The following is a 24,996-nucleotide window of genomic DNA, read 5'->3' on the forward strand; positions in this document are numbered from 1 at the left end:
CCGGCGACTCGCCCCGCCCCGCCCCTTCCTTCGCCAAACCCACCAATCCGGGTGCGGGGCCCCGAGCCGGTGACACTTCATCCAATCACACCGCCCCATCACGAGATCAGCCAATCGTCGCCGTGTTGTTGGGACGGCCAAGAAAAAACGAGAGCCGGGGTTGGCTAGTAGTGGCCGTGTGAGAGGAAGGAGGTAAATGATTGGCTGGTTGGGGCGGGAAGAGGGTGTGGCTCCTAGCAGACCGGGGCCCCGCGGGGTCAATGGTGGCTGCAGTGGGGTATGGTGCGCACATCGCTGTAGAGGCCCTGCGCTGTTGAGGGGCCCGGCCGAGAGGAAGGTGGGGGGGGCTGGGCCGCGGGGGGGGGGGGGGGGGGGGGGGGTGAGGTGAGGGCAGCCTTGGGGCAGGGGCTGAGGGCGAACTGGCTCCTGGAGGGCGGATGCGGGGAGGGGACGAGGCCGGGCTGCTGGGGCTGGGGGGGATGGGAGGGTGGATTAGGGCGGGGGGTTAGGAGGAGGCTGGGGGGATGCGTTAGGGGTTGGGGGGATGGGTTAGGGCTGGGGGGGGTTAGCGGGAGGTTGGGGGAGGCTGAGGGGATGCGTTAGGGGTTGGGTTAGGGCTGGGGGTGGTTAGGAGGAGGCTGGGGGATGGGTTAGGGCTGGGGGTTTGGGGGGAGGCTGAGTGGATGAGTTAGGGGTTGGGGGGATGGGTTAGGACTGGGGGGGTTAGAGGGAGGCTGGGGGGTTGGGGAGAGGCTGAGGGGATGGGTTAGGGGAGGCTGGGGGGGATGGGGGAGAAGCCAGGTGGCTGTAATGTGGGGATCCAGGGAGGGGGTGGTGAGAATAAGGTTACAGATTCTTGTGTGGTGATGTGTGTTAGCTTGTGTCTCCCTAGCTGAGCCACTCTGCCTCAGAAGCCAGCTCCCCTTTGGGTTAAACAGCGGGTGAGCTAGCTAAAGGTGTTGTTCCAGGGCACAGTACGGCTAGTCGAGAACAGCTGTCTGTTGCTGTAGAAAGATGGCGCAGTTCTCTCTAAGTTCCTCCTCTTTTCTTGGGCTCTTTGATCTACATTGGAAAGTTGATGTTTAAACCAGCATTGCTGGGATTCAGAGTTAACACCACTTTGAGATAAGCAGGATAGTTCACAGCTTTTTCAGATATCAGGCCACTTCAGGCCTGGGCAGACGTCACTTTGGTACACTTGAGGATATTTTGAAGGTTTTCTGTGAGGTTAACTATTTGTTTGAGTTACATTAGCAGCTAGAGGTTGATGATTATGAATTTATTGTGCTAAGTACCGGACACATGTGTAGTGGAAACACTGGCTCTACTCCAGAGAGCTGGATGATAAGGGCTATAGGATTACATTTTTAAAAAAATGAAAGTGTTCATTCTGCAGTATCTGATGGCAGCCTCCAGGAAAAAAAAGTAATAGTTCATCAAGTCATGAAGAGCTGTCACAAGTGGAGTTCTGTATATACATCTACCTTTCTTCTTCAAGCTGCCCCATGACAGCAGTAGCCTGTTTCAGGTGTTGTTCCTAGACTGGCACCCATTAAGCTGTAACTGGCTGTGCTCTATAGAGTTTAGGACATCTTGAAGAGCAGTGTTGCATTTCATTTAGAAAGTTTTTCACCCTGTATGCTTTTTCTTTAGTAATCGGGATGGAAAAACCTTTACGTTTAGTGCATGTAGTTCATAATAACTAATCATACAGCAATGTACCATAGCCACAACTGATAGTTTCTTCACTAGATTGTTGATAAACAGAGCTAGCATGAAGACAAAATTAGTAGTACATCCCTGTACAGGTGATTCCTTCAGTAGTTCAACCAGAGGTTATGTGTCTATTACAGGAGTGGGCGAATAGTCAAGGTTCTGTGGCCTGCAATGTGCAGGAAGTCAGACTAGATGATCAGGATGGTCCCTTATGACCTTAAAGTCTGAGTCTGAGTATTTGGTCTTCTGGCGACTGTGGTCTTCTGAGAAGATAGTGTTTGTGTGTAAGATTCCTGTGATCTGAGAGCTCTTCCTGCCTGCATACAAAAACAAAGCACCCTTGGAAGTATGGTGGTAGAATGCTTGTAGGCACTCAACCACTGACAGTTTGGATATCTAATAGTTGGAAGCTGATAAAGTTCTTTGGGGCATCAGCAAAGTGCGTCCTCTGCTACTCATAGCTTTTCCTAATACCTATAGAGTGAAATGGATGCGATTCTTGTAGGTTTCAGTGCTGCGCAAAGGGTTCTGAAAGGAAACAGCAATACTTATCTAAGTCTAGTCATTTTACTTGTACTGGAACTTGGGAAAAGGTCTGAGAAGCTTCAGAGATCCTTAAGCTGTCTACCTGCAAACTAGGGAAGATAACACTTTTTTGGGGTTACAGTCAGTTCAAATTTGGAAGGCTTTCTTTATTCAAGGACAAGAAACTCTTAAATGAATGCCTAAATTCTGCAGAAGTTGATGTCTTAGGGCAGGCCCTATCTTCTTGACTGTTCAATCAGTTAAAAGTGAGTACCTTGGTGAAATAAGTCACATTATGAAGGAAAGATAGTCAAGGGTTTGGAGTAGTACTTCACAGTTCAGTGTCAAGCTCTGCCTTTAATTTGTCGTGCGGACTTGAGCAAGTCACTGCACCTCTGTGCCTCAGTTTCCCCATCTGTATAATGTGAACTTTACTATCCAGTTCTGGTGTGGTGCTCCAAGAGACACAAGGTTTCTTTTTAAAAATCACATTTGTCTCAACACATTATCTCTTGTTACAAATAACCCCCCCTCCCCCCAACACTATAATTGACTTTTTAAGAAGTTTTTTTCATTTGGAATCTTTGATAAACTACTTGGGGGGATACTTTCACTGCTTGACTCTGTCAGTGAGTTTCTCCTATTTATGTGGATCTTTTACACAGAAACAGTGTGGAGAAATGGGTGTTTGGTTTTATTGTTGGGTTTTTTTGAGGAAAAAATAGGCAAATGTGATTCAGACTGCACAATCTGGCAGGGGGAAGTACGTCTCACCTTTTTGTAACTTGATAAGATTTCAAATTGATGGTGTCCCTTTAATGTTTTTAAATTGCTCTGAGATCATCAGATGAAAGGTGCTGTATTAGAACAAAGTATTGGTTCTAATTGTTTTTTTGTGTGTGTGTGATTGAGATGAGTGTAAGAAAGCTAGTGATGACCAAACTTAAGTTAGAGTTTTGAACAAGCTAGCCCTGTCTGCACTATGGAAATCCTTGAAAAATGTCCCATGGCTACAAACACCAGTGTTTTGTAATCTTAGGAGCTCTACTTTAAGTGTCTGACGCTGTTTTTAGCACTCGCACCTATCATGTTTGGGTAGCATGATGATGAAAATGGTAGTGGCACCCTTCAGGCTGTCCCAGCATTTCCTGCACCTGCTGAACCAGTATCATCAACCATGGGAGATAGTTTTAAAATTTCCCTAGTTAGGGATTCTCTTTACAAAGTTCGCATTTAACTGAGTCGCTGGAAATGAAACCGGTGTCTGCCTTGGAATCACACTATCAGTTTTAAGAACAGGAGTACTTGTGGCACCTTAGAGACTAACAAATTTATTTGAGCATAAGCTTTCGTGGGCTTATGCTCAAATAAATGTGTTAGTCTCTAAGGTACCAAAAGTACTCCTGTTCTTTTTGCGGATACAGACGAACATGGCTGCTACTCTGAAAACTATCAGTTTTGTTACATCAGAATAGTTATTAGCTAAGTAAACTGGGCTAAAACTAAATGGCTTAGTAACAGCAACCAACTTTGAAGATCTTGCCAGACCTATTTCTCTGACACTTTATATGTCTCAATTTATTCATCACGAGTTAAAAATAAAAATAACTTTTTTTTGTTTATCCTCTCACAAAACAAGAACAAATGACGTTCAGCGAAACAAAGGTTGAAAATTTAAAATGAATACAAGGAACTGTTTTCAGCCTATGAAACACATTACCTCAGTACATCTCTACCTTGATATAACACTGTTCTCGGGAGCCAAAACATCTTACCGCGTTATAGGTGAAACCGCGTTATATTGAACTTGCTTTGATCCACCGGAGTGCGCAGCCCCGCCTCCCCGAGCACTGCTTTACTGCGTTATATCCGAAATCGTGTTATATCGGGTAGTGTTATATCGAGGTAGAGGTGTATATCCCTGAGGCCAACAGCTTAGCAGGGTTTAAAAAAATGGACATTGCTATAGTTGTTACATTAGTAAGGATTTTTTTTAAAAACACCAAAGAGTTTGGAAGTGAGAAACTCATGCGTCAGGACATAAGCCAATCTCTAACTAATATATCAGGAAGAAGCTTTCCCAGTGTTTTTTTGTGACTGTCTCTGAAACATCTGGTATTAGCCACTATCTGAGATGCCGTATGCCATGTCATAGGTTTCTATCAAGATACACTGTAGATTGGAAATTTGCAGTTCATACTGCCGTTGACTAATCCCTGATGCTTTTAACTTTCAATCCACCCATAAGATACAAACTAAATTATACTGGGCGAGGGAGGTGGATTTAGACTGCTGTCCTAAACAGACACATTTTGATCTGTTTTTCTTTTTTTGCCTCAGAATTTAACAGTATAGTATTGTGATATTTAAAACTTCATCTTCTGGAAGTTATTAAGGCTAGAAAAATCCTATAGCCAGTGGGGAGGCCTTAGCTGTCAATTCATGCAGACCAAGTCCTGATCCTGAAGATGTTTATGCATGTGCTTAACTTTTCTATTTAATAGGAGCTTTGAGTGTGCAAGATTTAGACTCCAAGTCTTGCACGTCTTTTCTGTTCTGATGTAAGCATTGTGAATGATGTTAGATGCTTAACAACCAAGCATGCCAGTCAAACGGAGGGTATGAAATAAACCCAGCCATGGGATGGTGAGGGTCTATTAGAGACTTCTTTTCCTGGTGTATATATTTACAAGGCTTTTGAAGACCAGTTCTCTTATCTCTCCATTACTGATGGCTTTGTTTCATGCTATCAGTCGAACACTAAATGGGGAGCATGAGGTAGATCTGTTCCTTAAATATAATCCATATCAATAATCCTCATCAATAGGTATGGTCCAAGAAATCCCCGTGACAATGCTCTAAATCTTGAAGAACTTGTGTGTGGGAGGGTTAAAATAAAGTTTTTAAACTAGGCATTTCTAAAAATACCTTATAGGTTTCAGATCTGTTGAAAGGTTTAGAAAAGAAAACAGTTTAGGAGTTGATCTACCATTTTTATATGTGAAAGTTGTGAGGGAGGTAATTAGAACTAAAAGAATGTTTAAATTGTTTAAAATTTGGTAGTTGGAGAGACTCTAAAATCTTCACTTATTTCTCATACCTGCCTTTCATCTCTAGTTACCAAATCCGATCTCACCAGTAAAGTATGTGCCATTTCTGGTGTTGAGGATGCCATAGAGAGTGGGTAGAACCCCCCCACTACCTCAGAAGTAGATCCCTGCTGTACACCCTGGCGGGACTTCTGAAGAGTTAAAGAGGAATGATGGCACCCAACTTGGTGCTGTCCTAGCCAGATAAGAGTCCCCTCTGCTTACAGAGCAGTGGGGATGCCTTGGGCCAGAGCAAATGTTTTGACTACAGTTCCTTTTTAACCAAGTGGAGAAAATGGATTCAGCAGCGAGGATAAAATCTCTGACAGCAGTTTGTGCTGAAGAGTTAACAGTAACCATCAGTATAAATACTGCGTAAGCATCAGCCCTGTCATAAGAATCTCCTTTACTTACTGTTCAGCAGCTCATCCAGATGACATCACTGAGTGAGCCTCTCAGTATTTTACAGGGGGAAGCAGAGAAACTAGTACATGTTCAGTATCAAAGGGGTAGCCGTGTTAGTCTGGATCTGTAAAAGCAGCAAAGAGTCCTGTGGCACTTTATAGACTAACAGACATATAGGAGCATGAGCTTTCATGCATCCGAAGAAGTGGGTATTCACCCACGAAAGCTCATGCTCCTATACGTCTGTTAGTCTATAAAGTGCCACAGGACTCTTTGCTGCTAGTACATGTTCCTGATTGTTCAAAATTGCTGAGTATACACAAGCCACTAAGTAGCAATAAATAGAAGTAAAAAGCAACCTTTCATCATCAGCATTACAAATGCAGGTTAGTTGTATTTCCACTAGTTTTTGAGAGTGAGGGGAAAGAGTGAACCTCATTATAAGCTGACATCTAAATATCTGGACTTTCTGAAGGTAAAAATGCTGACTTATCTTGCTGAAAAATGGAAGTAACATTGAAAATGATCCAATTTTTCATTTTTAAATGGCATTTTGCATTTTCATCTTTGTGCTCCAGGATGTGGCTACCAGGAGCACGTTTTCATCATGCTTTCCAAAAGCTGAAAACGCTTTTGTCCTGCATAAAGTCACAGTTAAGCTATGGCACCAGTTGAGGGGAGAACCTGTTTTTGATAACTGTTGTACATAGATCCTTTCCCTAGAGTAAAGGGATCCTCTGAGCCTACTGATTTTGTTAGGATTGTGATGCGCTTAGGTTGGACAATTTTGCACGCAAAAGAGTAGTCCTAATGAAATTGCAGTAGCATACAGAGTACATGCACAACATGTGGCAGTGAAAGGCAGTCTGCAACTAAACTCTTGTCACTGCAATGTGTAGTTACACATCTGGCCGGGGGGAGCCTTTCACTGTGGTGGGGAAAGGCTCTGACAGCGGGACAGTGCACTGCTAAAAATAGCAGCATAGGGGTGAGAGGCATTGCTTGGGCATGTAGAGAACTGTGTAGGGAACTGCTCTACGCTGGGGGTTCAGATGTGTAGGGAACTCTGCTCTACTTGCTGAAACAGTGTCTCACCATCTGTACTGCTGTTTATACCCATGCTAGCTGGGTGTGCAGTGTCTGTACTCTATACGCTGCCGTAAATGTAGGTGTAGCCTGAGTCTCTGCCCCTTCACCCCATCTACATTCTTTTATGCCCTACCATCACCAACATACCTGAATCCTTTATCCCTTTCCAAAAGGAGTTCATGAGATGGGACAGCTGCCATAAAAAGAACGAATCATGTATTAGGAAAGGAAAGATGTTCTTATAGTTGAGGCCCTGGACTCAGACCCATGGGGCATAGGTTCAACTTCCAACCCTCCTTACTGATTTCCTGTGTGTCTTTGGGCAACTTATTTAAGCCTAAACTTTCCTAAGTGACTTGTAATTTTTGTGTGCCCATCTTGAGACAGCTTAAAAGGGCCTTATTTTCAGAAGGCATATCAGCTTTTTCTGAAAATCAGGCCTATTTTAAGGTATCTCTGAATGATGATGCTTGTTGGCGGCGGTGCCTATTGACGTTGCCGCTTCTCGGCGGCATTTCGGCGGATGCTCGTCCGCCGGCCACGGTCCACGGTGGCTTGTCGTCTGGCGCCCACCAGATGAGAAAGGTTGGGGACCACTGATCTAAGTAATAGCAACCGATTTATTCTATGAACAACCTTACACTTGCATCAATTTTATGTATTATTCTAGAATACAGAGCTATAAATATCTGGATTAGGGGCATAACTTTATACTGGCAGAATAAATCTTGAACTTTAAGGCTTGTAATATATTGCATGGGTTTAAACTGGGAGTAGGACTTTAGGTGTCAAGTTAATTAATTCTCTTCGCGGCGGATCACTCTAACACTTGTAAAGCATGTCACTTGCTTCACCTGCATGATGGCCAAGCATTGTGACTTTTGTGTGGGTGAAGATTGGAGGTGCTGGGGGGTGGGAGGGAGGTGTCTCTCCCTTGTCACTGAATACTGCTGCTGGTCACTGGGGAAGCCTCTATTCAGAATGAAACCAACTAAGCCCTAATTACAGGAAATTCCTTACGGACATCAGTCTTACAGTGGCACTGATAACTATAGTAGAACCTCAATTAGTGCTAATGAGTAGGAAATCCGATTGCGAATTACTTGTTAATGTACAAGATTCAGTAAGACATGAACAAAGAGCATATATAATGCACCATAAAATAGACTTAATTTCTTTGACAACTTTCATTAATTTGTTGTTACATTCATAATGTTCTGAACTGTATTTTTGTAGAGAAAATGATGTTTGAGTAGTAGGTAGCCTCATTTCAATGTTGTTTATTGCTTTTAAATTTTTGCTTAGAAGTAGGCAGAGACTACTTTCATGTGTCAGTTTTAGGGTCTGGGTTAGCAAGGTCATCTTTGGTCCAAAACTTTTTTCCATAAATGGATTTTAAAACCCTGAATATAAACAGAAATAGTTTGATTACATTTTAAAATGTCTTTTTGTAAAATGTACTTTAAACTCCTGTCTGCAGTGTTGTTAACCCATAGGCAGTCTTAATTGTGGCATTTCCTAACTTTTGAGTGCTTGACAATAGCAACCTTAACATTCTTTTAACATAGGTTTTGGTGTGCAGTTTCCTAGATTCAGGAGGGGAAAATCAAACTGAAAAAAACGTGATCAAATCACCTCATCCTTGGAAATGAACCATTTTGGCTGAAATTAAAAAAAAAAAATTCACACAAGACAGACACTTGGCATGGAAAATTTCAGCCCAAATGGTTGAAGCGTGGCAAAGCTTTATAAGCAACTAAAAGTAGGGTTTACAGTGGGCAGAGTTGGACAGCCTTGCCTGCCTGTAATAGGCAAATGTTTCTGTATCTTGTTTAAATGTTTTTGAGGTTCTCTATAAACAGGTTTGTTCTAACAAGTTTTTTTTAATCCCTCACCTTTCAATTTTGTTGCTACATGCAAAATGCACCCCTCTTCTGAGTCTTTTGACCAAGAACAAGTATAGTATCTGTTTAGTATCTATCTGCTGTTACTGAGTTGGGTTCTGTGATGGACTCTAATAGATCTCGCTCTCTTACTAAAGATGTCCTACAAGTGGCGCTTTGGAATCAAGGTGAATTGTGTTCATTTTTACGTTGAGTTAATATTTAATGTTACGTTTTTCAACTTGTGGGGTCAGACTCTTATCGCCTATACCCTATGTATCTTGAAGGATCTGTATTGCTCATAAGTGCAACCTTCTATTTCTAGTATTCCTTATGCAACTGAAACTGGAATCTGGCCTCCAGTATCAGTATTCTCTTCCATGTATTTTTTTGGACAGGCTGTTCCACAATGGATGGAGGAGATGGCACTGCTGACCTTGTAATTAACAAAAGATTTGTGTCTGAATCGGAGCTAGATGAGCGGCGGAAGAGAAGACAGGAAGAATGGGAGAAGGTTCGAAAACCCGAGGACCCAGAAGGTACTAGGATATAGTTTGGTAATTGCAGGAAAGAGATCCAAAGAATATTTAACTGTCACTACAAAAATCAAAGGAACCAGCTGCTATGCTTGTGAGAATATTTAAAAGCTTTAAGTGGGGGGGTGGGGGTGGGGGGGGAGATTAAAAGCCATGCTTGCTTGCTTAAAAAACAATACAAAAGAAAAGATCTAAGGTATGTTCTTGTCTCTTGCTCTCTTCCCGTCTCTCAGAATGCCCAGAGGAGGTGTATGACCCACGATCATTATATGAAAGACTCCAGGAACAGAAAGACAAGAAACAGCAGGAGTTTGAGGAGCAGTTTAAATTCAGTAAGCACCAGCAAGTTATTGTTCTGACCTGAAGCCCAGAAAAGTGCCACATCTTTGGTAACTTTGAGATGCGTGGCCAGATGGATAGCTCTTTCCTGTCTGATGCTTTATTTGTCTTTTTTCAAAGCACTGGTTTGTTACATAACGGTCACTCTGAAATTTACTTGGAAAATAATCAAATGGGTGGATCGTACTGCTGCTGTGCGTCCTAAAATATGTACAGTAATTATTTGCATTAAGAGAGCATTTGGCACGTAAGGAATTAAGTTACTTAATGTCCATCAAAACTCACGTTCCTGTGAAGTATGGAATTAGATTATGCAGATCAAGAAGCTGAAGCAGAAGGATGTTGGAATTAGTAGTGGAGCTGGAAATGGAACCCAGTTTTCCTGACTCCCCATCCTGTGCTTTAAACATAAGACCACTCCCCGTGGTGTTTTGTTTGAACAGCGAACCGTGGCCACTGGGAGCTGTGAGCGGCCGTACCTGTGGAAGCTCCAGGTAAACAAAAAGTCTCGCGGCCCGCCAGGGGCTTACCCTGAACAAGCCGCGATCCAAGTTTGGGAACCGCTGTTCTAAGGAAAAGTGAGAAGTTGGGTAAGAGAGCTTGAAGTCAGGTGCTACAGGAATGATGTTTGAGTCAGTTCTAGATTGTTCTTTTGAACCAGTGCTCCAGAGTGAAAGGGGACAAACAGTAGTTAGAGATTTAATCTTTCAGACATTTAAAAGAGAGGCCCTGACCGCTTGAGGTGCTTTAAAGAGCATATGGTACTCTTTGCAAGGGTCAGGCTTTGGCCAAACTTCAGTCTGGGTAATTACATTCTGCCTAAATCTCTGCCCTGCTGTTGCCACATCAAATGGAATTCTTCTTTCTCCGTCCTTAATAGATGCATAAAGTTACAGTGCTTTGTTAGAACCAACACTGCCATGAATAGCGCAATTGATCTCTTAGTGCTTATTAGGATCCTGTCCGTAATGAAATTGCTTTTTAGGGGGAAGGATGGGAAGACTTGATTAGTTTAAAATCAGTGTTGGTGGGTCCAGAGAGTTATGACCAGTTTACCTCAGTATGGGGGACTGTTGGCCTGACACAGATTGTGGAGTAGAGGGGGGAGGAAAGTGTAACATTAAGGCACACATTCTACCATATGTGTGCCCAACGTGTATTGACTTCATAGGAATTATGTGTACATACGAGGGCAGAATTTGGCCCTAAGAGTGATACAGATATGTTGACTCATTCTTAGATATAATGAGCAGGCTTGAACATTTTTGAAATAAACAGATTTGGCCATCTTCTGAAAACAGAAAATTTTTAAAAGTGCTTTTTTAAAAACAACTTTCCATTAAATAAAATCTTGAACAGAAATCGTCATGAGAAAATGTAGCCTGTCCTTCAAAAAGATTTTTGGGGTTTTCATTTTTCTGCATTGTCAATTTGGATTGGTTGGCAGAGTCACACGGTGGGATTTTTTCTTCAAATCTAGTTAATTCTTGTTTTAAAAACATTTTAAAAATCCATGGGAAAACCTAGAAAATGAAAATTGGGCCATTGCATAACACAATGAAATGAAAACTGCTTTGGAATCTAACAAAATTCTGTAATTTAATTTAATTTGAGCAGTTCTAGTTATAATGTAAACATAAACATGTGGTTTCTTAAATACACAGTGTATTTTATATGTTTTGTGTATATATTGTATGAAGCAGATATAAGCAGTTGGAAGAAGATAGAACAAATAAACATAGTGACAGTATCTTGCTTCTCTCAGATTGTTCAGGAAACCTCATAGTGTAATTGACAGAATATAGGCAATATATTAGGACTGCACAGAATCAGACTTCCTTGCAGGATTTGCTGCTTTTAAAACAACTAAAAAAAGACCTCATTGCCATACTCTGGTGCTTTTAAAAGAAAGATACTTTACTACAACTCTACTGAATTGTCATTGTGCTCTCTTTCCCTTCTGAACAATGCTGAGAGCAGAGGTGTTTGTGCATGGAAGCAATCTCCTTTCTGGGGCTTTGAATGAATGCAGTGCTGGTAAAAGTTGTATAAGGCACAGAACAGATATAGTATGGGCAGCAGCCATGCAAGTTTCCTCATTCTGCCCCATGGACACCCCTCAAACCCCATACCAGTAGGACGGTATTTACATGAAGTAGAAGAATTCAGTTTCCATTCAGATTCAGCGCTGGGTACCTCTGTTGACACTGCTATCAAGGATGCCAATCGTGACAAAAGACAGTTCTACTGGGAACTGACAGACAACCAGATCATTTCATATTGGCCACCAAATAGCGATCAGTTTGTCAGCAGTGACCTAGGGGTGAAAGGCTCCTTGTAGCTGTCTCGTATCTAAATCAGCTTGTTTCTCTTGTCCAATTATGCAGTATTTGTGACAGCTCAATTTCATTTCAGAAAAAATTCAATATAGCTTAAATATTGGACTGAGATACATCACTGCACTGGGCAACAGGAGTAGGCTGACTAGAAAGGAAAGTGCTGTTGACACACATACCTTGTTGATTGATAATGCTGGGGAAAGTACCCATTCTTTTCAACGTGCTCATTGGTAAGCTTTACAAAAAATATTGTTTTTGGTAGACAGTTATATTGGGGCTAAATGCTGCCCTTGATTGGGGTTTAAAAAGTTTATCCAACACCTGCAAGCCAGAAGACTCGCGTACCAGACAAACGTTGACTCATAGGAGAGCGATACCAGTAAGATCTAGGAACAACCACTACTGCCTTGGCAGCTGCTGCTTATCGTTTTAGATACCAAGCACCTGCTGAGTAAAATGAAGGTTCTTGTCAGTTTCATGCAGTCAGTCAGAATGGGACCAGTGAACCTGACTAGTGTCTTCTCACTTGCTGTTGATTCCTTGGAAAGCTCTGAGCAGTAGCAGACACATTGGAGACTATTGGTCTGGAGACTCAGGGAGGAGTACTATAGTCTTCACAACTGTAAGAACTGGAACTTCTCAAATTAAAGCCTTACATTCAACAAAAATTGACTTTGAGGCCCCACCCTTCCTGAAGCTTGCCACTCATCAGATTTTTCAGGCCCTGCCTTTTGAAGTTATGTGGGACTTTTATCTGAGGGCAAAATATGGCCCTTAAATATGTAAAGTCCTAAAAATCATCTTTAGGAATTAAACCTTCATGAAGCTAAAACCAGTGAAATTTGGCCAGTTGCTATAACTGAAGAGAATTTTCGGTCTGGCCACAGACACCGCCGGCTTTGCTTTTTTTAAGCCTTTCATTAGCTCTCTGAAAATGTGTGGCTTTGATGGAGTGATTATCCTTTGCATAACAAGAGATTCAAAGAACCTTCTAATAAGCTATCTGTACCCTACTTGGAAGAGCAGATAGGATACCAGAATGGAAATTTAGAGAGTAAAGACATTGATAGCTAAACAGGACAGGTTTAGCTAATTTAGCTTTTACTGTATTTATAATTGTGGTTGAGTATGTGTTCAGTAAACTACCATGCTATGTTTGCTTTGTTCAAAAACATGTGTCTGAGGCCTGGTCTACACTAGAAAACTAGGTTAGCACAACTACGTCGCTCAGGGGTGTGAAAAATTCACATCCTTGAGCCATGTAGTTAAACTGACCTAAGTTCCCCTGTACGCAGCGCAAGGTTGATGGAAGAATTTGTCCAACTACCACCTCTTGAGGAGATGGATTACCTATGGGAGAACCCCTCCCATTGGCATAGGTAGTACGCTGAAGTGCTACAGCAGTGTAGACAAGCCCTTAATTTGAATATGCTTGGGAGCTCAGCTTTGCTAATCTGGAATCCCATTGATTAGACTTTCTTTAGCCCGGAGAAGTTTGTTCTCTGTCATTAATTAGAAAAACAAGCTGATCTTTGGGTGGTTTGTCTTCTGAAGGGTCTGATATATGCTTACTTTTTTTAAAACTGACAGCATGATCTACTGGTTAGAAGAGAGGATTGATAGTAGCCATGGGTACTACTTCCTACCCTACCAGTGATCGCTTCCCCTCTCTGCTTTAGTGGTACTATAGATGCTATCTGTAAAATACCTGTGGATGATTATCTACCTTTTGAAATCCTTGGATGAAAAGTACTGTTGCGTGGTCCTCCACTCTACCAGCTTCTTAAATGGCTTTTAATTTTTGCTTTGCTTTATTCAGAAAATATGGTAAGAGGCTTAGATGAAGATGAGACAAAGTTCCTTGATGAGGTTTCTCGGCAACAAGCGCTAATAGAAAAGCAACGAAGAGAAGATGATCTGAAAGAACTAAATGAATACAGAATATCCTTTGCATTGAAATGACTCGCCACTGGTCTGAGTAGACGGTTATAAGACAGGGAACTACAGTTGGGTTGTGCTGCAATCAGACTTTGATGTCCACACACTTGTTTTTCCTGCAAAGTAGTTTTCTACACAGAAGTGTATGTGATGATTATCTGCCTCTAAAGTGCTTCGTTTTGTTCTTATTTTGGATCTCTCAGAATCTCAGTTTTTTTGGTCATGTCTTCACAATTTTTCTGTATGTTCCTGTTTCCTTCTAATTGCTGTTAGCTTCTTCTGATATTTCACACTGATACAAGGATAGGAAGGGAGGATGTATACAGGAAGGATGGGCTTTCCCTTTTTGCAAGCTCTGCTTTATCCCGCACCTAATTTAAAAAGCAGATCTGCTTTCACTAAGCTGTTTTTTTTCAGATGTACATTGACAGCTTTAAAAGCCAAACTGTTGGAAGTCGCTATTGAATTATTGTCTTTCTATTGCTTTTGCAATAGTTAAGGCTGTTCGTGGAGAAGTGCTAGAGTGCAACTTGGGATGCTCTTTTTCTCCCAGCCTGAGGGTTAAGCCTGTCAACTCCACTGTGTTTCTATCCCTTGCCAGACCAACATGCTTGGGGAGAAGCTCAAGACCTCAGCCTGGGTTTGCACATATGGCAAAGCATTGAGCTAGTGATGACTGTCTTTAAGGTTGAAAGGAGAGAATTGTTTCCTCTCATCTACCAAGATGCCGATGGTTCCTCCCTTTCTGTTCGGTCATGATCAAGCCCATTATGTTTAAGTAATCGGTGGGTGATGTGCAAACTCTGACACTTCGGTGCAAGTTAGCAGGGGGAATAGAGGGGGCTTGAGGCAGAACAAGGAGAGTCAAACTCCACACATGAGGAATGAAGTGGGGAGAGAATCCGAGTGATACTGGTTTTATATAAAGATGTCCTAAGGTAATATGTATTGGAAATGCATCACTTATCCATGAGACAGGAACCGCCAACATCTAACTTGGTAGCATGTGCCAGTCTGCCCCAGCTCCTCTTTTTGTAAATAATGCGAGTACAGTTAGAAATCACAAAACTTAATGTGGGACATAGCAGGCACATTTGCATATAGGAGTTTCCTTAGATTGATTCGGACTGATGCTTCACGGGATATATTTAGTTTCTACCACGGCTGCTTCAGGGTGTGCTGAATATTGGAATGTGCATGGCAGCTGCTTCCACAGCATCGATATGACTGCACTAGCCAGGTCAAACAAGTCCAATAGCGAATCATGCTAGCCTAGAAGGAGTCTTATGTGCCCTCTGTTAGCTAAGTAATTGACTCCTGGCGTTACTGGGCAGTGTATCTTCCAGAGTTTTAGGTATCAGTAAGCTCAGGGTACGTCTACACTTACCGGAGGGTCCGGCGGCAGGCAATCGATGTTCTGGGATCGATCCCGGAAGTGCTCGCCGTCGACGCCGGTACTCCAGCTCGCCGAGAGGAGTACGCGGCATCGACGAGGGAGCCTGCCTGCAGCGTCTGGACCCACGGTAAGTTCGAACTAAGGTACTTCGAATTTGCGTACCTTAGTCCGAAGTGGGGGGGTAGTGTGGACCAGGCCTCAGTCTTCACAGCTTTAAAGTATCATCTGTTTTTGCATCGACAGGCCTTGCTTATATATTACAAATTGTAGAACCCATGTCCTAAGTTTATTGATACCGTCAATGAGAATTTTTAGCCTTTCACCCTATATTTTGTCATTGTGTCTTGTTTCAGTTTCCTGGCAGATTGAGAAACTCCAAGTGGCCCATCTTAAAGTTCAAGTTAAGCTACTTTTAGATGCTGGCATCCATTTTTAAATGGGAGATAGTTTCTGCAGTATGAGATGTAAATGGATTATTAGTAATTGTGTGACTATAGAGCTCAAAATGTCGTAGGACGCCATTGTCCCTGCCCTAAAGTCCTTCCAGTCTAAAAAGAAGTGGATCAGAAATGTTGCTTTTGTCGTTCCATCAGACTTCCCCAGCATAACATTCAGTTTAAGCTACGCAGAGGCACCAGCCCAAAGCACAGACCAAGATCAATAGGTGGCTCAAATAGTCTCCTTCCATTTATGCACTGTAATAGGTGAAAAATGTGACACCACCCTATGAAATTGGAGATATCCTATCTCCTAGAACTGGAAGGGACCTTGAAAGGTCATCAGGTCCAGCCCCCTGCCTTCACTAGCAGGACCAAGTACTGATTTTTGCCCCAGATCCCTAAGTGGCCCCCTCAAGGATTGAACTCACAACCCTGGGTTTAGCAAGCCAATGCTCAAACCACTAAGCTAGCCCTCCCCCCCCCAATTGTCTCAGAATGATTTAACATGCTTAGACCTTGCGTGTCATTTTAAAAGAAAAAATGTATTCCACCTGTAGTTTGTCAGATAAAATGTTGCCTGAAGTGGGAACTGAAATGGCCAACTCATAACCCCCAAAGCCCATGGTTAACACTGGGAAAGGGTTCCAGTTATCGGTGGTGCTTTAACTAATTCTATCTCTAGGTAAGTTGTGAACGTTCTAGGTTTCTCTAAAATTAAGCTTGACTTAGACTGAGGGTTACCTGGCTGTGCTAACCCAAAGTGTGTAGTTTGCAGCAAAGAAGGTATTAGGAAAACTAGGATATTGCTTATTGCAATTCTGAAATAACTAATTGCATTGTCTGATAGCTCATAACTTGATAGTCATGGATACATATTGGCTACAGACAATGGTTGAGAATTTCAAAGCATTCTAGGGGATTTAGATGCTCACTTTTAATGGAAGATGTGTCTAAATCGCCTACATTGCTTTGAAATTCTCAACCATTTCTTACAAACCTGAATTTTACTTTTTAAAAAGTATTTTAATGCTCTGTTCTGTTCAACACAAAGCAAGGGTATGTGATGTTTGTAGGGGTGTGTATATTAAAAATTGCTTCTTCTGTACTGCAGAAGTGACTGACTACTCAGTTTTTCTCTGATAAAGAACTTTTAATGGTCTGCCTGTATTATTTTTAATGCTTCTTAGAAATAGTTTTGTAAACACTAGCTTTACTAATTTACTAAACTAATTTACTAAACACATTTGCTTTACTAATTTGTATTACAGTAGTCTTAGAGGCCCCAACTGAGATGAAGGTCCATTGTGCTAAACGCAGTACAAACATACTGAGAGAGAGATCCTTCAAGAAGAGCTTGCAATCTATTTAGATGAGACAAATGAAAAGCATGAAAGAGGAAATATCCATATAATCTTAGAGCTCTCTGAAAAGGAAGTCCTGCCAGTCATCTCTCCCATAATGCTAGCATTAAACTATATTGTAGGACAACTATTTTTATGCTTGTATCCAGGATTAACACAACGCTCTGTACATATGTTTTACATAGCTTTATGGGAGGGAAAAGTAATTTTGCTTGTAATGTCAATCCAGCAATTCCAGCAGTGGGAACTTCTGCCCATAGAGCTAATTTAGATAAAACCAGCAATGGGTGTTTCAGTCTCTGCAAATGGATGTTTAGTTAGTTGCTGAGGATTTTGGAGGTAGGGTTGCAATGTTTGCAAAACAGCATCCTTTGCCATGGCATCTGTAGATAAAAATTACACTTCAGCTTGCTCATAATGGCTTTAGCTAGCCTAGTATTCAGATATAATATAGCAATAGAAATATGACAATAAGAGCCTACCTCGCTAGCATAAGTGAAAAGAACCACATGTTGCAATATGAAACTGTTTTAAAGAGGTACTGCCTGTCTAGAGAGAGCATTTATTACTGCAAGTGGCCACAGCATGGCACCATTGTTCCATGTCTTTAAAAAAAAAATTTTTTTAAGCCACTTAGCAGCTACAACTACTAGTGGCTGTTCAGTTGTTGAGAGGGGGGAGAAAATCACAACCATGACAGACTGGGTTATTGATAGTAACTATGTCCCTGGAAAAATCAAAGAAGGAATGATCCACATTATGAACTGGAAAGACTAAAGCAAAGCTTTTAAATAGATGTTCAGAATGTCCAAAGTATGTGTGTAAATTCACTTTAAAACAGAGTATTTGCACATTTGCTGCCACTTGACTGACCTGACCTGCCAAGTTTGAAGTTTACTGTGTCCTGTGTCTTCCCTGCAACAGCTGATGTTGTCTTTTACTTATTTGTGCAACTCAGATTTTTGTGGCGTTATATGAATTTGTGCTGTTCGCTTTTTCAGGGAATTGTAGTCAAAGAAGGGACTGATACTGGAGTGAAGGGTCACTTTTTTGATTTGTAACCTTGTAGGTTACATGGTTTTTGTAGGTGCAATTATAAAACTTTCCAGAAGATTTTCCAGGTCCCCATAAGTACCAGAGTAATGCACTAGTAACAGCAAGGAAATGGGGTGGGGGAGGTATTTTTTCAAGAGGTAGTCTGATGGGTCCTGTATCAGCCCAGCTGGGATCAAACTGGACTTCTCCATAGGAAGAGAACCAGTTAGTGTTTCTGCAGACTCTTGGGTGTGGCTTAATGTCAGAAAGCCAGCCTTTGAGGCCTATCCAGACTTGCCTGCTTCGTTATGGGTTGCACCTGCATCCCACCTTTCAAATGTTCTGGTACAGGTTACTCATTTCCTCTGTGGGCATTGCTGGAACTGGTAAATGATGCTACTCACTAACAGTGGGGGCAGCATAAAGAAGAGAAATTAGGCCATTGTTCAAAGAGAATGTGGTTTTTATTTCTACGGCAGAGTTGTTCTTAACAGGTGCTTATAAGCCATGGCGGGGCATTTGAAAATGTAATCTACGTTTTATGGGATGACCTATCCTTTAAGATTATTACTTGTATATGAGGACAGACAGGTTTAAGCCACTCTTACTTGACCAGCCAATACATTTGTATTTCTCTGAGGAAGGGAACTTCTGGGCCCTCGATCTTTTGCATTAGTAGTTCGCAGAGGCCTTAATTGTGTTCAGGGCCCCCATTATACTGGGTACTCACCATGCACAGGTGCACACAATCCTTGCTCCAAAGAGTTTACAATCTCATTTAAACAAGTCATTATCTGCCTTGTCCACATGTTGAGGACAAACTGCTACAAAATTCTCTGTAAGAAAGAAGATTCCCTCACTCCAGCTTTTTGGTTCTTCAAAGGTCTGGTTGAATCTTAGTCCAACCACATTCCAACCTGGCAGGGTTAATTTTCAGGCTGTCCGTGAAGGAAGGAGCCTGCTGTGTGACCAGTAATGAGGCCAGCATAAAGGGAGGAGAGAATTTTTAAGAAGGCCTTGTGATATGTAAGGCTAATTTGTTCTGCTTTATGGGAGACCGAGTGGGATGAATTCTCCTGGTGCTGCATGGTTGCAAAGTGGGGAGGAGGATTTGGCCCACTAATGAATTCTCTCTCCTTCAGAAAGGTTGGGTTGGGAAACAGCTGGTCTGTAACAAAAGTGTCTGGGCCCAGGGGGTGATAGGAGGTCCCATGTCATCTTGTGGTTGCACTTTTTTCCCCTTCCTTGCACCCTCCACCTTTCCTAAAAACTTTTTAAAAACGAGAGAGGACACAGGCCTATAGGGTATCTCCTCTGGTGCCAAGAGCACTGCTTGTTGGTCCAGTACAAAGTCCTTTCCTTGCTATCCTGAAGTATCTGATGAGGAGAATTCCCATTATGCATCTGCCACTATAGCCTGCATCCCTCTCTGCCTGCGAGTCCTCCAGGAACAGGCCTGGCATCGGAACACCTGCGCCAGCTCCTAAGAGTAAGGTTCTCACACTGCTGGCATGAGGTACCTGCTCAATGCCATTCAAAAGGCTTGCACAGGACTATGAGGCCCTCAAGCTGTGAATGAACCCCCATCAGCATTAGCAGGCCAGACTGAATGTAATGCAGAAGAACTGTCATCTCTCACATCCCGGTTGATCCTTAACTATTAATTCACAGCACTCTCGCCAAAGTGGGCGTCAGCACGGACCCAAAGAAGGAAGCAGAGAAGAAACTCACTGTGAAATCAGTAGAAAACAAGAACAAGTTCTCTCAGGCAAAGCTGTTGGCAGGAGCTGTGAAACACAGAAGGTTAGTTTCACACCTCTATAAATTCACAAGGAGAGGAACGGAGTTAGCAGTATGGAGTGAGGCAGGCCAAAAGCTGCCTTTGGGAGATTGTCAGAGGTGTGAACCTTAGCAAAGAGAGGGGGACTAGCATGTTTCTATAAGTCTCCCAGACTGTGGGGAAACGAAGATGATTCAACCAGACAAGGCTTCAGTCATGTCAGTGTCATTACATCCTGTATTTGGATCTGAAAATGGCCTATTTTCAATCTTATTCATGCCACTTGTATTGAGTCGAATGATTTGCATCACACATCAGCTTGTTTTATTGATACCTAATTGCATAATTTTGACTGTTGGTGTAACTCATTGTGACAATCTGCTCCTGAGGGTAATGTGCAAGCTTCTCTTGTTCTCCACCAGTTTGGCTTGACAGCGTTGTTGCAAAACCCTCGCTTCCCAAGGGATAGGGCAGTTTTAGGTCAGTGGCCCATTCGCTGTTTCGCCCCTTTGAGACTCCCATCTTAGCTACCCGTTACAATATTGTGTAATAGGAAACACTATCCTGTAGGATCTGGACTATGACCATGCGTTCAGGCTATGGAAGTGCAACCAGAAGTGTGACTTGCAGCTCATGTCGACGCACCCACTCTGGCTAGCTCGCTAAAATTAGCAGTGAGGACTTGGCACTGTGGGCTGTGCACGCCCCCTGGGTATGTATTCACATGGCTAGCTGGCTCTGCCGCATCCTCAAGGCTATTTTTTAGCGAGCTATCTAGACTGAAGCTAGCACAGGTATGTTTACGTGAGCTGCAAATTACACCACTAGTGGCAGCACAGACCTAGCCTCACTTCCCATAGACAATCAAACAGTCCATCTGATAACAATGACTGTTGTTAATTAGCATCTAGAAGTAAATTGGTGATTGAATCTGGTTGTAGTTGAAGCTATAGGAGATTCCTTCAGATGCTTCTGATTTGTGGTGAGTAATTTCATCCCCAGTGAAATAGTAACTCATAATCTAGGAAGCTGGCTTTGGTAAATTCAGTACAGGAATATCTCAAAACTCCTCTTCCAATCCATGATGTACAACTTTGACCGGTTTTTAAAAGGGAACAAAACTTGGATGGTAGCTAGCATCCAAAGAGCTATTTTTCTCCCTAACCGTTGGCATCTAAGCAGCAAGTTCTGGCATGTTGCTTGATGGCACATCTGATGGCTGCAGATGGCATCTATTTGAAAAGAGTGTTTCAAAATTGACATGTCAGTGCCTTGACATTAAGACGTTTCTGAAGTCAGTCACTTTTTCTTCTATTTCAGGCTAGCTGAGATTAAGCGACGCCTCAATTTAACATCTGTCTGGGCATTATAGACTTTCCTTGCCAATAAATGGACATGTATTATTGCAGGTTTATTCTGTGACTAACTTTTTAATGCAGGGAGAGGCGTCACTGTCCCCTCAGATGAAGGAGAAGCATCTTCACATTTACTATTGGTGTGCTACATAATGTTGCTTAACAATTCCCACTTAGCACATGGGCAGAGGAACCGTCTATCCCCCCTCAGGGATAGCAGGCATTTCTATACAGGAGAGGATGAGCAACACCTAGTTGACTAGTGAAGGGATGACTGGACTGATTTTTCTAATCAGAAGCATCTGGAGGAGTATAGAAGTGACAGATCTGTAGGAAGATCCCATCCTTTGTAAGCAGGCTTGTATTCTCTTGGTGAGATGATTGCTGTCCCTCAGTATAAAGAGATGCAAACTTATTTGGGGGTTTTCTTGGACACAAACTCTTCAATATTTCAAGATCAATAGTCCCAGCTAGGTGGGCAGCGCTAGTGCTGTGTTCCCATACAAAAGACCTGGCTTTGATTCCTAGATCTGGATTTCTACTACCTAACTTGGCAAGGGGTGGGAATACAGTGTAGGCAGTATGCTGCATGTCTGCATAATAGCGATCCTTCTCAACTAGCAGCAAAGTTATCAAGGTAGTTGGCTGGAATTCTCTTTGGCACTCAAGGCAAATCTAGTGTTATGATTTTTGCGGTTATAAAGTGACTGTTTTCTGACTAACCAGGTGACTCCCCTTTCTCTTACAGTTCAGAAGGCGGTAACAGTGTGAAGAGACTGAAATTAGACACTGACAACGACAAGAATCAAGGTGTGTTCTGGCCTTGGAGTTTGATATGTAGAGTGGTTTATATCTGGGAAGTCATAACTTATTTGCCAGTGTTATTTGTTATAAGGGCTCTTATCTTTCTCCAAGATTGAAACTAATTGGACTGTGTTGCATATAGATCTTATTTTCTTTTCATAGTACTCCCAAGTATTTCCAAATGCTTTGCAAAGCAATAGATGGTCATTGTGGCTACAGAAGCCCCAAAGACTCAGAGATATTTAGGCACCTAACTCCCAGAGATAGGTACCTAAATACCTTTGTTCTGGGCAGGGCAAACTTGGCAGCCATTTAGGAACTTACAGCAGTGCAATCATGATTAAGACAAGGCTCCACCACGGAGGTTTACTATTTGACTGTAGAGGGCCATTGGTCTGGGCTATGGGGTTCTCCACAAACAGCCGAGGGATATTTTGCTTTTGTATGGCAAATGACCATTCATGGACAGAGTCGGAGAGCAGCCCCAGTTTTCAGGGGGATGAACATAGGCTCCCTAGCAGTTTAGTTCCCTTTCACTTCAGATTTTTTTTAAATAAAGCTTCATAAAATACCACCGCACAAGCAGATTAGCTATACTATAATCTGTAGTGCCTATGTAAACACAACTGCCAACAAAAGGTAGCCTTGGTGCAAAAGGAGGTAGCAGTGAAATTCTAACAACTCAAGGAGCTGGAGTTAAGATAACTCAACCCCATGACATGGCCAAATAAATAATATCCTGACCAACTATGTGCAGCGTGGTGGGGTGAACTTCATGAATGTAGCTTAATGCTTGGGATGGCCTTCCCCGAGTGCTCAGGATTTCGATACGGCTCGGGTCTGGCTTTTGTTTTTTTTAAAGGGGAATCCAAAACTGCTTGGTGTTGGGGAACTTACAAGTTTGAACAACAAGACTTAAAAGTCCCTTGATCCTGGGCCTCTGCTAAAGGCTACTTGACCTGGCCGCTCTTCCTGTGCAGAATGTAGGCTGAGCAGCTGTTAACAGACTAATCCTTACCCGAACTTGGGAGTGCTTTGCTTTTTGGAGCCTACAGGCTCCACTGGCCTGACCCGTAGAAAGAGATGCTCACAGCAGGAGTATACTTAATAAGGAGTTGGGGGGGAGGGGCAAAAGTTCATGCCTAAAATTGTCAAATTTAAACGACTGGTTTCCCTGCTTTTCAAATCTTAGTAAGATGCACAAAGGAAGCTAAGTTAGACAGGTCTTCCTTCAGCTGTCCTTGAGCTAGCTGGGAACTAGTTTTGTCATCCAAACCAAGAGGGGAAAACGGGACTCCTGTACTAAGGTCATCAGAAGGGTTGACCGAAATCAGAACTACTCCCCTTCTGGGCAGTGGACTGGCTTAGGAAGCTTCAGCCTGAGACAAATGTGTTTGAGAAAGTTATGGGCAGCGAGGAAAAAAAGGACGTCGAATCAAGCTGGATTTCAGTCTTCATTGTTGTGGCTGCTATTGCCAAGAGAGAATAGCGTTTACTACCTAGACACCCCAACCAGCATGGAAGTCAGCTGTATAACTGCACCCCAAGGCACATTCTGAAACTCCAGCTGTTCCGTTAACTGTGTTTCCCAGCATTCTAAAAGCTAACCAGCTGTGGAGCGCTGGAGACGTTGCTTCACTCCACTGCTCTAGTAGTCCTTCTCCCAACCCAGTTATTACAGGGCAAAATTTGTCAAATATACGACGCAGAACCATTTTAGTGTTCATGGAATGTATCAAATGGATGGTCTTCGAAGGAAATACTGCCTTCCCAGGACCGGACTGACTAGTGAGGAAAAGCTCCATAGCCCATCGCTGGGGTCGCCAGTCCTTCCTACTGGAGGAAGTTTTAGTGTAGCAAAACTGCTTTAGCTGTATTAGGTAAGTACAGTGTTCAAGTGGCAACAGTATATGTATAGCATCTGGTTATACTCTCGGATTAAAAGCTACGTGTGGCTCACGCTCTTGCTTTTTGAAGAGTGTAACGGTTTGTTCATGTGTCTTTCAGAAAAGCCAGCCTGTGTTCCACTCGGCGGCAGCTCCATGAGTGGCGCTGCAGTCCACTGCCCCTCAGCAGCTGTGTGCATTGGTATCCTCCCGGGCCTGGGCGCCTACTCGGGAAGCAGCGATTCGGAGTCCAGTTCAGATAGCGAAGGCACTATCAACTCCACTGGAAAGATTGTCTCCTCGGTCTTTCGTAGCAGCAATTTCTTTGATGGGCCATAACATAAAATCCCTCCATGTCAATGTAGCTTGGAAAGATAGCCTATGCCCTAGAGGGTGAAAGATGCATCCTTTCTCCCCCAGGATACCCTTCCTAGCTAACCTCTCAAGATTAACCTTCTGGGTACCTTCACATAATACCAAAATAATCAACTGAAGTTATCTTTCCCCCAAAGCTTCTTCCATTTCTGAGGTGCATACGAGCCTGTTTGATAGGTTTCTACTCGAAAACACTGAGGGAAAATACTGCTATTGTAACCAAGATGCGGGGTGGGGGGGAATGCAGGCGAAAGCCTTCTCTTTTAAAGTTCTTATGGAAAGAAAGATTTTCCTGGTGATTGAAGATGGATATTTTTTTTTTTCACAACCAGAGGCTAAAGCATTCACTTGCAGCACCAAAGGCTTGTAAAAATGGCCACGTGTTCTGTTTTTAAAATGTCCCTTTTTATTCTGTATTTGAGAAGTGGCAGCAGAATAAAATCAAGCAGATGGTGGAAATGTAGATTGCCGTGACACTGTAAAGAAGGTTGTGTGACATGATTAAAGAAATTCTGAATGCATTTTTATCTTGGCTTTCGCCATTCATAATTCACGGGTGAGTCTGTTCCATTAAGCAATTTCTACTGGGCCCAGCCCCTTACCATCAATGACATCTAGGGTGCCAGCACCCTACAAAGTAAGAAGAGGCAGCAACACAAGACCCTCACTCTGAATGGAGCTCTTCCCAGAGCGTAGATGTCTGAA

The 24,996-nt window shown here is 42.7% G+C and overlaps 1 protein-coding gene across 3 annotated transcripts; it reads left to right on the forward strand.

Moving 5' to 3' along the window:
* The first annotated feature begins 236 nt into the window (after positions 1 to 236).
* FAM192A (family with sequence similarity 192 member A) lies at positions 237 to 24,818 on the forward strand. Of its 3 annotated transcripts, XM_026652731.2 has the most exons (8): positions 241 to 337; positions 8,866 to 8,895; positions 9,106 to 9,246; positions 9,477 to 9,575; positions 13,741 to 13,862; positions 19,761 to 19,894; positions 21,975 to 22,036; positions 24,038 to 24,818. In XM_026652731.2, the coding sequence occupies exons 3-8, from the start codon at positions 9,117 to 9,119 to the stop codon at positions 24,253 to 24,255; spliced, it is 765 nt and encodes a 254-aa protein (XP_026508516.1). In that variant the 5' UTR covers positions 241 to 337; positions 8,866 to 8,895; positions 9,106 to 9,116; the 3' UTR covers positions 24,256 to 24,818. The 3 variants fall into 3 exon arrangements, with proteins under 3 accessions (XP_026508515.1, XP_026508516.1, XP_026508517.1); XM_026652730.2 differs by lacking the exon at positions 8,866 to 8,895 and having other exon boundaries at positions 237 to 337; XM_026652732.2 differs by lacking the exon at positions 8,866 to 8,895 and having other exon boundaries at positions 249 to 277.
* Positions 24,819 to 24,996: the final 178 nt, after the last annotated feature.

Source organism: Terrapene carolina, unplaced genomic scaffold (assembly GCF_002925995.2).
Source record: "Terrapene carolina triunguis isolate 2854851 unplaced genomic scaffold, T_m_triunguis-2.0 Scaffold130, whole genome shotgun sequence".
Lineage (NCBI taxonomy): Eukaryota > Metazoa > Chordata > Testudines > Emydidae > Terrapene > Terrapene triunguis.